Source organism: Heloderma suspectum, chromosome 1 (assembly GCF_057233095.1).
Source record: "Heloderma suspectum isolate Gila_16-S chromosome 1, 16-S_ref, whole genome shotgun sequence".
In the NCBI taxonomy this organism is placed as follows: domain Eukaryota; kingdom Metazoa; phylum Chordata; class Lepidosauria; order Squamata; family Helodermatidae; genus Heloderma; species Heloderma suspectum.
In genome coordinates this window covers 162,441,845-162,460,694 of record NC_139458.1, presented here as the reverse complement: position 1 = coordinate 162,460,694, position 18,850 = coordinate 162,441,845, and the positions used below count along the sequence as shown (strand labels likewise).

Here is an 18,850-nt window from a genome sequence, read left to right as displayed (position 1 = left end):
TCAAACAGCAGCCTGTTTATACTACATGGCAAACTGCTTTTGAAATTGAGGGAAGTTTTCTAGAACAGTTTGTGATATAGCATGGAGATCAACTGCTCAAAGAAAGAGAGTTCAGCATTCTAGTAAGTGCAAGCCCAGCGACATGAGCATAAGCAGTCCTTTGGATGTCAGTCAGCTTTCAGTTTGCTTTCATAAATGTTTCAGACCAAAGTGTAAACAACGGTAGCAAGTATTGTCTAAATATAGAGCAGGGGTAAACAATGTAGTGCCCATGGGCACCAAGGTGCCCTCGGACACCCCTGTGCCCTACCCCTCCCACTTAAAAAAACACACACATTTTCTTACTGGCAGCTGGGGTCGCTGTGAAATAAGTTTCTGTTGGTGCTGAAAACTGTGGGTCCAAAGGAGTTGTTTAGTGTATTGGGGCTCAGATCCCACTTCTCCCCACTCAGATCCATTACTCTTTATATAGAGTAATGGATGTTTCCTTTTAAATTATATTTATTTTTGTTGCAAGTCTTTACAGTTACATTGGCTATTAGTACTGATTTTATCAAGCAGTATCCATGCTTAAGCTTACTTCCTCTTTCAAATGTAAATTCTGATTAATTCATAGTTATTTTCTGGATATTTCAGCTTAGCCTTTTGACACCAGTGAGATTTGACCCTATCAGAATGGTGCAACTTCCACCTCTGAAAGAAACCGCTAAGACAAAGAGCAACAGAAATGACCTTTCAAGTATTCTGAATTCTCATTCTATTTCTACAAAGCATATTGACTCCCAGTCAGATAGTCAGTGGCAAAGAGACCCTAAGCAGTCCAAAGATCAGATTCCCATTGGTATGTCTGATTGCTTCTCTGTGACCAGAGATCCGCTCCCATTAACCCCATATAACTGTAGCATTACCTTTGGATGCTCCAAAGTCAAAGAGCCTGAACTGAACAAATCTGAAGCAGATATAAAAGAGGAAGTCTCTACCAGTGAAACACATCAAGTTTCGGTAACCTCTGAGAATTTAAGTATTATAAGTAAAGACTATGTTCCTGATCCTGATGGTTATTTCAGCCCAAGTGAAATAGTATGTACAGAAACAGAAGAATGTGAATGTCACCCTTCAAGACATCCAGATAATTTCAAAGCCAAGAACTGGAGAAAATATTTAGGAATCAGGAGTGGCCCTAACCTAGATCATAACGTAGGTGTAAAAAATGTTATGAATATTGAACTTGGAAATGCTGATGTTGATTCAAACTTGCAAAATAAGGCCTTAGTGATGACCATTCCTAATGCTTTGATGGACATTGAACAATCTGAAAGCAGTATTTGTACAACAGCAGACTTGAGAATGATAAAAAATGTCACTGCATTTGAAGCTACTGAAACCAATATTACTGAAGCATCTCCCATCCATATTACAACATCCAGGCATGAACCACCTCAGGTTCCCCAAACTTTCAGTAGCTCTGCCCGAAGAAAAAGCATGCCACCCAACTTAAGCCAAAAGTTCAACATATTTGCTCACAAAGAGAGTGACAAATATAAAGTAAACAGCAAAAAAACCAACTGTGCTTTAAAAGCTAAAATGTGTACCAACATGTCTCAAGACTTTATTATTTTGGGCAAGAGTTCCATCCATCACCAAACTAATAAGATAAAGAATCCCAATTCCCATTCTCTAGGACTGTCCTGTGAAGAGGCTGGGATCTCCTCAAAGTTTCAGAGGAGACACCTTCAGCAGGAGAAATACTACTTCAACCAGACCAGCCAGAAATCCCCAAACCGGGTGCTTCCCTGTATTTCCAAAAACTCTGCTAGCTCAGGAGAAACCATAATTCCTTTTCCTGTTAGACAAGTACATTCCTCCGTGGGCTTCATGGATCTGAAATACAGTGACATGTTCAAGGAAATAAATTCAAATGGCAAAGGTCCTGGCATTTATGAAATGTTTGGGACTCCAGTATACTCCCGTGAGCCTGATGAACATGAAAACACATATTGCAGGAACGTGCATTCTGCGCCAGCTGGGAGGCGCAATACTTCAAAATATAAATCTAACCACTGCAGCGGGAAGAAGAGCAGCAGAATAAGAAATTCCCAGAAAAGAACGTACCCTAAATCACACAAGAATCTCCTTTCTATTAAACACAAGCAGAAGGTTTTGGTTCCAAAGGAGACATCTGAGTTAGAGGGCAGGTATCTAGAACAGGACGAAGGTGTGACTGTTTCTAGCACAGAGCAGCAAATAAAGACTGAAGGGAGCACAGCACCATTTCATGTGACTATTGATCAGCAACTTCTGATTTCCACTGAGTTTACACAACCTGCTAAACAAAATGAAGTAATTCCTAATTCAAGCTTGTCACCTATTGAAGAAGTCTCACTGGAATACACTTCAGATATTGATGATACTTCCATTCATAAAGCATTTGCCACCAATGTCCAGGAATTACTTTGGCCAGAGGTTAAAGTTCATGCAGAATATGCTCCTTTCTTAAGTTGTGAAAAAGATATAAATGAACATAAGAATCCAGGGAAGAACAGAAGCTTAATGCAGGGAAAACCGGAAGCAGCTATCTGCCTTGTGGAACCGGAAATAAGTCAGGTTTTGTGCTATGAGGAGAATCAAGCAAAACCTTCTGCATCATCTTTTCTAGACAGAGGCAACTCACCTCTGCAAAACCTCCAACTTAAAAATGCCAGCTTAGCAAATATATCAACTAAGCAGACTTGCCATGCTGTACATTCAGTTTCCCAGACACGTCCAAACATCATGAGCTATGAGAACAGTGAGGAAATAACAGAAGACATCTTTTGTTGCTCAGTAGCTGAACTCCTCTCTCTTGATAGTGCAGATGGCAACTGTTCAAGACCAGTTACAAAGAATGCAGATGTTGAGTCACAACATGGAAACACCAAGAATAAAGATGATAGTGCAGCAAATGTTAGAAAGAGTAAGGTAAGCACTAATGTATCCTATCTTTCAGTAGTGGAGACTTAGGTCTCAGTTCCTTCTCATTCACAGTTTCTTCAGGCAGCCTGGGTAGCTCATTCTCCCACAACCTCAGCTTTCCATTTGTAAATAGTAATAAAAACATTAAAATTAGTAATAAGAACATTAAAACTGTCCATCTAGTCCAGCATACAACCAGATGCCTCTGTGCACTGACAAGCAGGTCATGAAGGTAATTGTCTGTCTCCACCATCTATTATTCAGAGTTACACCCATTATTGTACATGGAGGTTCCATTTAGATATTTTTGCTAATATCTGAAAGAAAATATTAATGGTGGATAGGTCTATCTTTTTTTTTAAGCCAGTGACCACCACCACACCTTGTGTCAGCAAATTCTATAAATTTAATTCATTTCATTTATTAATTTATTACTTTTCTATATTGTCCAATATTCAAAGCTCTCTAGGTGGTTTACAAAGATTAAAGCCTTAAAAATACATTATAAAAACCATCTACATCCAAACATATAAACAGACAGCACACACAGAGACACAAATATATCTAAGACAATTTTAAACAATAAGAAAAAAATATGTTAAATAGCAGCAACCACAGTCTCAAGCAGCAAAATGTTTTTCTAATATTATATTGTGTATCCCACATAATATAAAAATGATTACTCTCAGGACAAGTTACAAAGGCTCAATTTTAGTTTTGCACTACTCCCACTTTCACAATGTCCTCTTTGTTCTTCTGCAACCTTTTACAGAATTTCTGTTTGGACTTCCTGGAATCCAGTAGAGAAAATAGATTTTTAAATGTGAGTACATTTTCAGAAAACAGCTTAACTAATGAAGAACCTATCCTGTGGACCAAAGGTGAAATCCTTGGAAAAGGAGCCTATGGCACAGTAAGTTGCAGTATGTGTGTGTGTGTGTGTGTGTGTGTGTGTGAGAGAGAGAGAGAGAGAGAGAGAGAGAGAGCGCAAGAGAGAGGGAAAGCACACAACATATCTATTTTAAACATTTTTAGGCTGCCTTTCTGGACAATGCCAACTCAAGATGGTACACAATAATATAAGCCACAAAATTAAATTACACCAATACTCTTAAAATTACAAACATTAAGAAACAAACATTTTAAGTATAATGTTTAAGTATAACAGCCTAAAATAATTTAAGTATAACAGCCTAAAATAATTATCACAACATACTTCTGTTATCTCAAATTGCATTCATAATATTCCTATTATATTTCTCAGAACTTTTGGTATGGTGCAAAAGAAACCTTGATCAATCATAACTACATTCCAATCTATACAAAGCAACAAGATTCAGTGTAAAGCTGTATCAAGTTTACACCAGAGCTTCTCATCTCCCCCGCCCCACACACACACACAGAGCTGACTTTTAAAGGAAAAGTGGATATGGCCTTCATTCCCTGCCCTGATCTAAACATTGGATTATGGCCATCACTGGAAACAGAGTTCCTTCAATATTATAATCTATATTTGTTATCTCTCAGTGGTGAATGGTAGGAGGGACACTTATGCATCATGAAAAAAGAAAAATGCATCATGAAAAAGGACAGATTTGCATATGCTTATGTACAGATGCAATTCTAGAATGAATTACTATAATTTCAATAGAAATACAATGTATCTCACTGTAGCGAGGAAGAGTGCTACTAGGTGACCTGTGTGCCTACTCGGTCTGGTATCCAGGTGCTAACTTGAAAGCCCTTGCTCATTCTTCTTATGGTTCATTACCTTTAAAGGGGGCCTGGCCTGGGCGTCCCTTCAAACAGAGGATGCCTTCAAACAGAAGATGGCCCTCTCTAAAATAGGACATTTGGCCACCCTACAAATGTTTCTATTAGAATGTACAATTGGTGGCATCATTAATTGGGAGCCCAATGTCTTCCTTATGTACCAGCCAGCTGAACGTGGGTGGGTGGAACGCATGTTTTGCGTTCCAAACATCCCCAATTGCAGTAACTTTACTTCCTCCCATAGGAATCCATGGGAGCTGGTGGCAGAGCAGGTTTTCCTCCATCTGAACAGTCTTCCAAATATAGTACTGCATTTCTGGAAGCCTTCCAGTTCAATTGGTGAACCAGAGAACAAGTGAAAAGAACTGTGAAGGAGTCTGCACAGATAGCTGGGTGGAAATATGCCTCTGTTTGCAAAGCACACAGAGAACTGGGATAGCCAGCAATGTGGGCTGTAGGCATGTGATACAACAAACATGGAAGCTAAGCTGGTCTAGGCCTGGTCAGCGCCTGGACTGAAGGCCACGTGGGAGCCTACATATGCCTCCTTGAGTTCTATGATGGAACAAAGATGGGATATAAATACAGTAAAGAAAATAGTGCCCTCTGCCCCCCAAATCCTTGTGGTGCTTTACTTCCAAAGTGTGTGCCTAACTTTCAGATGAGGTCACACCACACAACAAGCCCTGCATGACTAAGACATACACTAGTAAGTTGGACTCAAATGTGCCCTTTTGCTCATGGAAGAACTCTTATGCTGAAGGAGAAACTCCTGTGAGCAGAATGCACCCTTAGATCCACCCATCTCTTTTAGATCCATCCCAGTATAAACCTGAAATGTCCCTTCTATACCAAAGAAACTTCATTATGGCCCTAATTTATTTTTGTTATAGTTTAACAGTTGCTCAAAGATAAACATGATCATGGGCAGTAACCAGTTCGACACTAGTGCCAACGTAGTTCGACACTAGTTCGACACTAGTGCCAACGTACTCAGGGGGTGGGGGAGGTGCCACCATAACTGTGGTCACGGGCAGGGGGAGGTATGGCGTTGGGGGATTAACAGGTCAGCTGAGGAGAAGAGGGGCTAGACACCTTACAGCTGTCCCCTCTTCTGGTTCTTCCCCCAACCTGATGGTTCCTGGCAGCCTTACCAGTCTGCCCTCGGGTCTGGTGGTGCTGCTGCTGAATGTCAGGTCGGCCCAAAATAAGACCTCCCTCATCCATGATTTGATTGTGGATGAGGGGGCTGACCTGGCATGTATTACTGAGACCTGGGTGGGGGAACTGGGAGGGGTCACTCTCTCCCAGCTGTGCCCTCCTGGGTACTCGGTGCAGCACCAACACCGACTTGAGGGTCGGGGAGGGGGGGTTGCCGTGGTCTATAGGAATTCAATCTCCCTCTCCAGGCTTCCTGCTCATTTGAGTGCAGATCTTGAGTGTCTGTACCTTGTGTTGGGTACCCGGGACAGATTAGGGATTCTGTTGGTGTACCGCCCACCCCGCTGCCCATCGGACTCCCTGCCTGAGCTGACGGAGGTGGTCTCAGACTTGGTGTTGAGGACCCCCAGGATGATGGTCCTGGGGGATCTCAGCTTCCATGCCGAGGCCGCTGTATCCGGGGCGGCTCAGGACTTCATGGCCGCCATGACAACCATGGGGCTGTCCCAACATGTCATCGGCCCAATGCATATAAAAGGACACACGCTTGATCTGGTTTTCTCGACTGGGCAGGAGGATGGTGATCTGAAAGTGGAGGAATTAACATCTGTCCCTTTGTCATGGTCAGATCACTTCCTGCTGAGGTTTAGACTTCTGGCGGCCTTTCCCCTCTGCAAGGGTGGGGGACCTATTAAAATGGTCCGCCCCCGGAGATTAATGGATTCCGATGGATTCCAGAGGGCTCTGGGGGATTTTCCTGCTGGTATGGCTGGTGCTCCTGTCGAAGCCCAGGTCGCTCTGTGGAATGCAGAGATGACTCGGGCGGTTGACACGATCGCGCCCAAGCGCCCTCTCCCTCTGAGCAGAGCCCGGCCAGCTCCTTGGTATACACCTGAGCTGAGGGCAATGAAGCAAGAGGGGAGACGGCTAGAACGCAGGTGGAGGAAAACTTGTGCTGAGTCTGACCGAACACAGGTAAGAGCCCACTATCGAGCCTACTCTGTGGCGGTAAGGGTGGCAAAGAGGCAGTTCTTTTCCACCAGCATTGCATCTTCTCAGTGTCGTCCGGCGGAGCTTTTCTGAGTGGTTCGCGGCCTGTTACATTCTGGGCCAGGGAGAGAGATGGTGGAACCCTCGGTAGCACGCTGTGACGAGTTTGCGCAGCACTTTGAGGATAAAGTCGCTCAGATTCGTCATGAATTGGACACCACCATTAATGCAGTTCCATTGGTAGAGGCGTTCAGAGCACCGTCTGGTCCAGTTTTATTGGATGAGTTTCAGTTACTGAGGCCTGAGGATGCGGACAAGGTGCTTGGCCAAGTCTGATCGACCACTTGTGTGCTTGACCCTTGCCCTTCATGGCTTATTAAATCAAACAAGGAGGGGTTGTCCGGCTGGGTCCAGGAGGTTGTAAATTCCTCCTTGAGAGAGGGAGTGGTGCCTGCTGCTTTAAAAGAGGCAGTAATTAGACCACTCTTGAAAAAGCCTAACCTGGACCCAGAGGATGTTAACAATTATAGGCCAGTGGCCAACATCCCCTTCCTGGGCAAGGTGCTTGAGCGGGTGGTTGTAGGACAGCTCCAGGCACTCTTGAATGAAACGGATTATCTAGATCCAAAACCAGGCCTGAAGCCCGATTGAAATGGAACGGAAAATGCCTTGGTCGCCCTGTGGGATGACCTCTGCCGGGAGAGGGACAGGGGGAGTGCGACCCTGTTGATTCTCCTGGACCTCTCAGCGGCTTTCGATACCATCGACCATGGTGTCCTTCTGGATAGGTTGTCTGGGTTGGGAGTTGGAGGCACTGCACTACAGTGGTTCCGCTCCTACTTGGATGGCCGATTCCAGAAGGTGGTGCTGGGGGATTATTGCTCTGTGCCATGGCAATTGTGCCATGGGGTTCCACAGGGCTCTATTTTATCCCCCATGCTGTTTAACATCTACATGAAACCGCTGGGGGAGGTTATCCGGAGGTGTGGGCTGAAGTGCCATCAATATGCGGATGACACCCAGCTCTACCTCTCTTTCTCATCAAAACCAGGTGAGGCAGTGGCTGCTAAAGGATTAGGTTCGTAGTTTGGGGGTGCTCTTGGATCCAGAACTGTCACTTGAGGCACAGGTGAACTCAGTGGCACGGAGCACTTTTTATCAGCTTAGGCTGGTATACCAACTACGCCCTTATCTGGACAGAGATAGCCTAGCTACAGTTATCCATGCTCTGATAACTTCTCGTCTGGATTACTGCAATGCATTATACGTGGGGCTGCCTTTGAAAACGGTCCGGAAACTTCAGCTGGTCCAAAATAGGGCAGCAAGATTGTTAACAGGGACTGGCCTGCGAGCTCATATTACGCCAGTACTTTTCCAGCTGCACTGGCTGCCAGTCCATTTCCGGGCCCAATTCAAAGTGCTGGTGTTAACATTCAAAGCCCTTAACGGCTTGGGGCCAGGTTACCTGAAGGATCGCCTCCTCCCATATGTGCCTGCCCGGACCTTAAGATCATAATCAGCGGCCCTTCTCCATGAGCCCCTGCCAAAGGAAGTGAGGCGGGTGGCTACTAGGAGGAGGGCTTTTTCTGTTGTGGCACCCCGGCTCTGGAATGAGCTCCCTAGTGAGGTTCGCCTGGCGCCTACATTGTACTCCTTTCGGCGCCAGGTGAAGACCTTTTTATTTTCCCAGGCATTTTAGCTTTCTAAATTTTTATCTTTGCTGTTTTAAATCTGTATTTTAAACTCCTGTACTGCTGCTAGGTTTTATTGTGGTTGTATTGTTATATTGTGGTTTTAATGTTCTATATATTTTAAATTGTTTTATTGTGTGTTGTTTGGTTTTAGTTTTTGTGAACCGCCCAGAGAGCTTCGGCTATTGGGCGGTATAGAAATGAAATAAATAAATAAATAAATAAATAAATAAATAAAACGTAAATTGCGTTGCGCTAGTGTAAGCAACCTCTAGCTCAATGCCAACAGTGTTTGTTGGCATGAGTTTTTTCTGGGGAAACCCATTGTGCCAGCAGATGCTACTGGTGTTGCACTAGAGGTTGATTACGCTAGTGCAATGTAAGTTACATTAGCACTAGTGCTGAGCTGAATACTGCCCCATGTTCTTAATAAGTAGACCCACCCAATCCCACCCTTCCACCCCCATTATCCACCCTGTAATTCTGATACATTCCTTTCCTCCTTAAGGCAGGGGGGGGGGAAGGGGGGGAATGAATGAGAAACAAAATGTGAATTTGACTATTTGCTCCAAACTGCAGTAGTGCCGCTAGGGCTAGGCCTTGGGGCCAAAGTCCAGCACCTCCTCACCACCCCCCAAATGACCACCCAGAGAGCAGGTGATGCATCAGGGTAGCGGAAGCAAATTCAGTCTTATTCCTATAGTCATGATGGTGCTATGATTTAAGTGAGCTTAAAATGCAAAACTGCACATGCTCAGGTTTTTTTAATAGCAGGGTTAGCAAACATTCTAATATATACAGAATGTAGAAGAAGCTGTAAAGCATGGAATGGTGGCAGCAGGCAGGGAGTGGGGGCAGGAGAAGACAAATGTTAATTGTGTGCTTCAGAAATGAATGCACAAGGCCATAAAAATGCCCCCATCCCACATAAGACCATTAAGTCCAGGGTCTAAAATTTCCTAGCCGCACCACTGTTCCAAAGCCCTTGGTTGTGAACTGTCTGTGTCAACAGGTCTTGAACCCATTGGTCCACATTTGGGGACCACTTTGATTTCCAGTGTTGAAGTGCTTAAGCTGGATGACCAGAGTTGTTTTAGATTAAAATCAGAAGCATCCAAATGTTTTAAGAATATATGCCTGTTCCTAGTTCCATTTCCAAATTAGACATCTTGATTTTTAGGTATATTGTGGACTCACAAGCCAAGGACATTTAATAGCTGTGAAACAAGTAGCACTTAATACCAGTGATCTAGCTGGGAATGAAAAGGAATACCAGAAACTGCAAGAAGAAGTTGAGATTTTGAAAAATCTAACACACATCAACATTGTAGGGTATCTGGGAACGGGTTTAGAAGATAATATAGTGAGCATCTTCATGGAGTTTGTTCCTGGTGGCTCCCTTTCCAGTATTATTCACCGTTTTGGGCCATTGTCTGAAATTGTCTTTTGTAAATATACAAAACAGATTCTACAAGGAATTGCATACTTGCATGAAAACTGTGTGGTCCACAGAGATATTAAAGGCAACAACGTTATGCTTATGCCCAATGGTGTTATCAAGCTCATAGACTTTGGATGTGCAAAGCGCTTAGCCTGTGTAAGTCTGACTAATACACACAGTGAACTGCTCAAATCTGTGCATGGCACTCCCTATTGGATGGCACCAGAAGTGATAAACGAATCTGGCTATGGAAGAAAATCAGATATCTGGAGCATTGGCTGCACTGTTTTTGAGATGGCCACTGGAAAGCCACCATTGGCTTCCATGGATAGGATAGCAGCCATGTTTTATATTGGTGCTCACAGAGGACTTATGCCTTCGCTACCCAAGCATTGTTCCAAAAAAGCAGAAGATTTTGTCCACCTGTGTTTAACCAGGTAAGTGGTTTTGAACATCAAAAGAGACACAACTTCACTCATATTGTTCTCCTTAAATAGTTAGGTGGTTTGGTTCAACGCATTCCTAAAAATAAATAAGGGGAAGCTCTGTGGTTCAGTAGTTCAACCCCTGGCACCTCCAGGTAGAGAGGAGTCCTGTCTGAAATAGTGCAGGGCTGAATATCCCCCCCCCCATATTCACAGGGACATTTGTTCCCTATATGAGCGGAGGGGGCATTTTAGGCGACTTGCAGGAAGGTTATCCAAACTCATTCATTAATAATATGAGGCTGCAGAAGGTTTGATTCCCCCCCCCGCTTCTCTTTTTAACAAAAACACAAGTTTGCTGCTGCTTCAAGCAGCAGCAGAGCTGCATTTACAGCAGCCAAGCAGCATTCCCACTTGCCACAGAATAGCCAAATGGGAAACGATGCTGCACCATGACGGAGCATTACATTTTGCAACAAATGGGATCACCCAGCCACTCTGAATGGCCAAGCTTTTATTCTTATTATTAAAAGGGCAATTCTAGAAAACCTGCTGCTAGCCTCATCTTCAATCATGGCAAACCCAAATTATATTTTGGACAACCACCAAAGATTATTCTAATCTATGGAAGCCACTCCCACCCCTGAAACCAACAAAGACATCTGGGCTGAATACTTTGCTCCAGCATTACTCTGAAACCTACTAGTCTGTCTGAGATTTGTTACTGTGTTTTAAATCTTTGCATTGCTAAGTTTTATTTTGAATTTTATTTTTATTTTATACTGTAGTTTTAAACATTTAAATTGTATTTTTTCATGTTGTAGTTTATGGTTTTAATTGTTGTGAACCGCTCAGAGAGCTTTGGCTATTGGGCAGTATAGAAATGTAATAAATAATCAATAGTCTGCCAGTCAGTGTAGACAGTAGTGAGCTAAATGGACCAACGGTTTGACTCAGTATAAGGCAGCTTCACTTTTTTTCAGAATCCATGTAAGTCAAAGGGGCAGCAGAGTGCAATAGAACTGTGCCTCCACTAGTTTGGTTGCACTAGCAGAACTGACCACTAGTGCAACAGGAACTAGCGATTCCTAAGCACAGGAACTAGCAGCAATGCTAATTTCCAGAATGGAGCAGGTCAGCGGGGCTCCCTTCTGTGAGTGCAACAGGCTTGCTAGTTCCTGTTGCTCTAGCAGTCCATTCCACTAGTGCAGGGACAATATAGGATATTGCCCAATTACAATATTTTTTTTAAAGTGGCTGTATCCATACATGTCTACAGTGACTGCACTGGAAAAACCAGCTCTATGTGCATACAGGCCTGGACTTCCTCCTATCATAATAGTAAACAAATTAGCCCACTCCCAGGAGTCCTGGCTGGTGCACATCACAGCATATATAGGGGAAGTGACAGAATAATGATTTTGTTGCTTCCTTAAAGAATTCACTCTCTTTTACCATGCTTTAAGTACACAAATTGAAGGGCAGCTAGTCTGCATTTTTGTAATTTTTTATTGCAGTTTTTTTAAAAACAATATTGTTTAAGTAACATTAAAAGAAGCACTATTACAGGGAAGGGGAACATGAAAAAAATGGGTTATACATTTAATGACTTTGAGAAGGACATCTAATGTGTAGAGTACAATCATATTACAGCTGCTAGATAGCCAACTTTTGATATGCTGATGGGAGCTAATGTCTCCCTAACTTGCCCGCAGGGTTGTGTTTAAGAGCACTAATCTGAAAAGCATATGAGGAAAGAAGTTGAAACTTTGAATTTGGAGACAGAACAGGGTGTTTTTGAGCTATGAATTTACCTGGACCATTGCTTTAGGGAACATAAAACAGGATGGACAGTTGTACTGGGAGAGTCTAGTTACTTGCATATTTGCCAGATAAACTCTTCAGAGCAGTTCTAATCAGACCTAAACTAAAAACCCTTAGCATCTGTCCATTTGTCCTGTTCTCACTACAATGAGATGTAGATAACATTTTCTGTGATCCAGATTACAGCTTGGCTCCAGACATGCCCTTTTACAAATGCAATGTCTCCTTGCATTTGTGGAAGTGACTCTGATCTAGCAGAGGATCCTACTACAGGAAGGGTGGGGAGAAGCGACTTTTACCATTTCTTTCTTCTTCCTCTATCCCCCTATGCCCCCCACCAACCTGCTCCAGAGGGCTGGCGGACTGTCCAGAACAGCATGGACAGTGGTGCTGGGGCTGCAGGTGCAAGAAGGACTTGATGAATAAGAGGCAAATCAAATGCTTGAAAGATAAAGTGGTGATCTTAACCATGGAAATATTCAATAGAATGTTGACAAAAAGGCATATTAGGGGCAATGTCAATGCAATACCTTTCATATGTGTAGTGCAGTGCTGAAATGCTACCATTTTCTTTTTACCTTGAGTACATATTGAGTATCCAATCTATGTTCTCACATCAGGTAAAGCACTCTGCACACTTAATGCATTATGAGATGGAAACACTTCTTTGCATAGAAATAATTCTACAGATAAAAAAATGGAAAATAAGTGGTATGCAGTAACCATCTGGCTGTTAAAGCATCTGTTTTTTTCCCCTCTCTCCATTATTTTATTATACCCTGCACAGGGATCAATGTGAGCGGCCTACTGCTCTACAATTGCTGCAGCATCCCTTCATGACCAGAAACTCATGAACTTTGCAAAGCCTCTATATTTCAAATAATTTTCTACTTCTAGAAAAGATTAAGAATGCAAACCTATGCATGTTTAGACAGAAAAAGTCCTACAACTCCTAGCATTCCCCAGCCACCCATGCTGGCTGGGGAATGCTGGGAATTATAGGACTTTTTCTGTCTAAACATGCATAGGATTGTGCCCTAAATGAATTTAACAAAGTCAGCATTTAACTTTCAATTTGAGAGCATCTAGGCTAAATATGAAAGTTGAAAAAGGCATAAATTGTATATCCTTGCTTTTAGTTTCCCAAGACTGATGTATTTAACTGTTTCAGTTTGAGGAATGCTAACTTTGTATCAAAGAATGCTATGAATATTTGAAAAAAAAATGTAATTATTCTGTTAATCTCATTTTAAAGTTAAAACATGACCTATCAGGACTTTTTGTACTTCTCACCACAGCAGTTCATGTTCGTGCGCTCTCGCTCTCTCTCTCTCTCTCTCTCACACACACACACACACACACTCTTAAGCCACACAAAATCTGGGCACCCTTTGGAGTAGCTCCAACACTATAGCCACTACAATAGAATAGGACAATGTGGACAGCCCTGGGCAGATACAGAAGCACTATGGACACATGGACGGGGCTGTTTGGATCCTGGCTTAAAGTCAGCAGTCAAATGTGTATTACCAGCACAGAAGGCATTCCTGATAATGTCTCAGAACTGATCACTAGTTACATGTAAATGGCAGAATTCTATAGCACAGTCCTATGCATATTTACTCAGAAGTAAGTCCATTGGCTTGGTTTGCACATAACACTAACCCATGGTTTATTTAACTCATGGTTTGTTTCCTCTACCTAGGGTTTGTCTGGCAGACAGTCAATTAATGTGTTTTTTCACTCAATCCTGGGTTGTTTCCCTCCTCCCTTGCCCACTCCTTCCCTGTGTCCCAAATGCCTTTTTAGTGCTGTAGTACTGGCATGTAGAGGGCCTGAGTTTCCTTAGCACTCTTGCCTGCCACCTCTGTAGCCTGGTGAAACAACCCATGAACAATCCACAGTTCTGGGTTCGCATATAACAACCCTCAGTTTAAACAACCCAGCATTCATAACCTAACAACAAACTATGCGTTCTCTCCCTGGGTTGCTCGTGGTTAAGAAACCATGGCTTGTTAGTGCAGTTGTGTTCACACATCATGACAACCCAGAATTCAACAACCCATACCATGGGTTAGCATTATGGGCGAACCAGGCATTGTGTTCAGTGGAACTTGGTCCTAACTGTGCATGCATCTCTAGCTTACATTTCACCATGTTAAACAATCTTCTAAATAAAAGGTGAGGTGTCTGCCTTTAGAAAGATTTATTCTATCCTATGCCAAACTGTTTCATTTGAACAAAACATGTGCAGTTCGGTACTTGCGAAACTCCTCTGCTTCTTAGAATATTGCTTTCTCACATATATTTAAATTTACTTTGTGAATTTGGAACTTAGCCAGCACTTAACTCTTCCATCTTATATTTGAAGCACTGCTACAAGTGCTTGTTTCTGCTACAAGTTTGATCATTATTGGTTATCACCTCCCAGAATTCACTATATTGCTCTCACTCACTGCTGGCAACTGCTTTTATTTTCCAGGATGAGATCCACTCCCAAGAATAGATTTGGTAGCACTTTGCACTCCATACTTCAAAGCTGGGGAGGAACAGTTGGCTGTTATAACAGTGGGTGACTCCTTAGTACTACTAAGAGAACTTTCCTAAATTCACACTTACCTAGTTTGTATCTCTAGACAATGTAGATTATTAAGGTTGGCTGCCCCAAGTACAGAAAGGCAGTATAACCTTTAATTATTTTGTAAAGATCTCTCAAGATGGTATCATGTGTATCTTTGAGACAGGCTGATTGTAATATAAGAGTAGGCAAAAATTGACAGTGCAAGTCAACTAATTATGAGGTAGGATCCAAAGAACCAAGAATTAAAGAATAGGCAGTTGTCTGTTCCACAAACTCTTGTGCAAAAGTTGCACAGTTCTATTATAGGTAGATTATATAACAGTTTTCATGCATATACTTGCACAAATGGAAGAACATGCTTCCCCACTGGAACTACCTGCAATTCCTTATTGCATCATACATTCTCAACCACAAGCATCCCCACTATTGCGCCACTTGAGCCCTGCCATCCCTCATCTCACTCAAGACGGTCTTCCCAGATACGTTCCCATGTCCTGATGTTTGTCATGTCCGCACTAGTCCAGGAAAAAATCAGCTTGGCTTGGTCTCTTCCTTACCCCCAAAACCTTTCAATAAACTCCCCGCAGGAGAGTTCACATAGCCTCCTAAAAACCATCTCAACTGATGCAATCATGACACGAACAAGCAGCTTCTTAATGGGCTTAAGGGCTCTCAAGACTTTGCTGCTCAATTCAAGACCTGATACTTCTGGCAAGGGTGGTTTCTTGCCAAGATTGCTTACAACAATTTGAGGAAGCTGCACCTGTCTCACTTTTAGGTTGGACAATAGCAACAGTCAGTCCCATTGCATTTTTTGAGAACTGAACCAATGAATGTTGGATCACAAGCCGATACTGATCTGCACTGCCAAGGCCATTGGCGTTCTTTGTGCCTAGAACACCAGCCTGTGCCCACAGATCCAATCTCTCAACAGGAACATATCTGCAACCAAAAAAGAATTGACAACTAGAAAGTGGCTTTCTTCTTCCCTTCCACCATATTAAAAGCACACTCACTGATTTCCATCCCATGTTGCCCACTGAATTCCCTCATGGCTTTATGCATCTATTGTAAGCCCTGGACCTTCACCTGTCCAATGCCTCCCCTGTTCCTGTTCTCACCATTGTGGCCACAGTAGAAGCTCTAATACAAAACTTTGAGAACCAAGCACTTTTGGTATCATGCCAATGGCTTGTCATGGTCTACTAAAGAAGCCTTACAACATGAGTGCAGAACCTCAGGCCTGGGGCCAAATCCCACCTGCTTGGGGTCCCTTAGAGGCTCATGCCCCCTTCCCCTGGCCCCACCCCCTTCCTTCGAATCGTTTGGTGATTGCCTGCTTTTGTGCAGTTTTTTCCCTTTCTAAAAAGTTGAAATGCCTCTCTTAAGACTTAGTTATTAAGAGCTTTGACCTAAAATATGCTGGTAATTTTGGCCTGCCACTTTTGCCTTTGGCCCTGCACACCTCTGAATTGTTTTTCCCGAGAGCTTTTCTGGAATGGAATTCAGCCCTTGGGCTCAAAGAGCTTCAAGCTGCAACTGTGTTAGAAAGAAACCTGTCATTGTGCACCAAATCAAAAAGGCTAGATATTTTGGGTTGATTTTTATGAAACTCACTTAAGTGGGATTTAGAATATTGGGCTGGGGAAGTGTGCTTACTTTGTTTACCTTTAAAATAAAAAATCCCTCAAGATACAATACTGCTGGAAGAACCAACTTCTCATCAGGAAATACTTGGTTTGATCAGGAATGGTGAGATCTTAAAGATCAATTACTTCCTTTATTTGCAGGACCATCAGTACCTAAGCATGCTGATGGGTTCATATTATATTGAAAAACTTCATAAAAAGGCAATTGAAATTAAAAAGGCAGAAAGAGAAAGAATTTTGGGTTACATTGCAAAGTGCAGTCTATCCCACAACAGTAGAGATTTTGAGGAAATAGTAACGGGAGCACTGGTTCTTAATTCCAGGAAAATAGAATCTTGTATTCTAGAATCTCTGCCCATGTATGGGAGAACATCACATCATTTCTCCTGCTCTATAGTGCTGCCTATTTAAAGTGTTTAGCAGCATGGACTGATGTCCTTTGGAAATTAAAACTTGGTACGTTTAGGGCACAATCCTAGGCCAGGAAAAAACTTACAACTCCCAGCATTCCCCAGCCAGCCACGCTGCCCCATGGGAGCTGTAGAACCTTTTCTGTCTAAACATGCATAGGATTGCACCCTCAGTTGGGTATGGCACTGGAAATGGATGGCCCACTAGCTGAAAGGTTAAAAACTAATCAAGAATGGTGGGCCCCCCTCCAGGTGGCCTTGTTTACTGGTATAAACAATTCAAGAGGAGTAAGCTGGAGTAAAGATAGATTTCCTTTATACAAGAAAGGAAATAGAGAGGCATCTAGTAATGATAGGCCAGTCACTTTACTTTTAGTGATCTGTAAGTTGTATGCCACATATCTTAGCCATAAATTAAAAGGTGGGATTGAGCAAGATGTACTACTTTGGATCATTGTCTTGTTTTATCCAATTCGTCTGAAAAATACTCCAAGCCCCCAGAGGTAAACTCTACACAGCTTTTGTAGATTTACAGTCAGTGTTTGACTTCGTTCCACAAGACTATTTATGAGCGAAACTGGATGGGAATCAATGAATAAAGGTTTGCTATTTTTCACTAGATGTCTGTATTCTTACACCATACAAATTAGAAGATCAAAAGGGCAGCTGTCGAAGACCATTGTTACATGTAGGAAGCTGAGGTTGCCAAGGATGTATTTTGGCTCCATGTTTGTTCAATTTATAGCTGCATGATTTGGCACCTAAGTTTAATTTTCCTGAGGTTCATGACCCCAAATTGAGAAGTATGCCAGTTAGCATTTTATAGTATACAGATGATGCTGTGTTGTTTCTATCAAGAGTATGCTTTTAGAAGAGCTTTAATGCATATTGTAGCAGCAAAATGCTGGTTATAAAGTATGATAAACCTAAGATTTTAGTGTTCTCCAGATCTAGAACTGTTTTTAGGTGGTGCATGGATGGTCACTTGTTAGAATGGGTAAATTTTTTGCTGTATTTGGGGATGATTTTCCATTTCTCTTCAATTTGGAAGTTCCATATAAAACAGATTATAGTCATGGCAAGTCATACATATAAAGCTGTAATTCACTTTTTCTACTCCAAAGGTGGACACTTTGTTCCAGCTGTTCTTCACATTTATAGGGCCATGATTGTAGCCCAACTGTTGTTTAGGATTGCTGCCTGAATAGAAGATACTTACAGTGCTTTTGAGAGAGGTACAAAGGTATCTGAGAAATTTTTTGGGTTGCCCATAAATGTGTAAGGCGGGCAACTTTGAATCTTGAGGCAGGGTTGAGCTCCCTCCTAGCAGTTGCATAAGGAATAACCTCAATTATTGTCTATGCATTTGCTTTAGAAAATCTGCAGTGTTGATTTGTTATCCACAGATTCCTTCACAAGTGCGGGGGGGGGGGGAGGGGAGGCAAGAGAAAGTATTTTGTATAAAACATATCTTTTGTGATTTTCTGTAGATAATCTTACTGCTTTTGGATATGACAGATAATGCCTGTATCAACCAAATTCTCAAGGACATGGATTTTTAAGAGCTTACGGCCTCTTTTGCTCCCAAAGATCCTGGGGATTGGATAACTGGAAATTTATCAAACATAAGGCACAATCCTATGCATGTTTAAGACAGAAAAAAGTCCTACAACTCCCAGCATTCCCCACCCAGCATGGGCTTTTCCCATCTAAACATGCATAGGATTGTGCCCTTAAGTATTTAAATTTTCTAATCCTGGGAAAATTTTGAAGAGCCTTTATGCTCGCTCACTGCAATTCTTTGCTGGGAGCATTAATGGAGGGTTGATTTAATGGGATCCCACTGGGGAAAAAAAAATTATGCTGCTGTGATGAGGACTGTTAGGAAACCCTTTGTCACGTTGTTTCTTTGTAAGTATTATTATGGAGTTAGAAACTATTTGATCCCCGACG

The 18,850-nt window shown here is 42.4% G+C and overlaps 1 protein-coding gene across 1 annotated transcript; it reads left to right on the top strand.

Annotated features, from left to right (window-relative positions):
* Positions 1-675: 675 nt before the first annotated feature.
* MAP3K19 (mitogen-activated protein kinase kinase kinase 19) lies at positions 676-18,459 on the top strand. Its single transcript, XM_084860586.1, is given in 5 exon segments — positions 676-2,958; positions 3,725-3,865; positions 9,748-10,445; positions 13,045-13,168; positions 18,388-18,459. Coding segments are annotated over 5 exon segments (3,318 nt in total).
* The last annotated feature ends 391 nt before the right edge of the window (positions 18,460-18,850 follow it).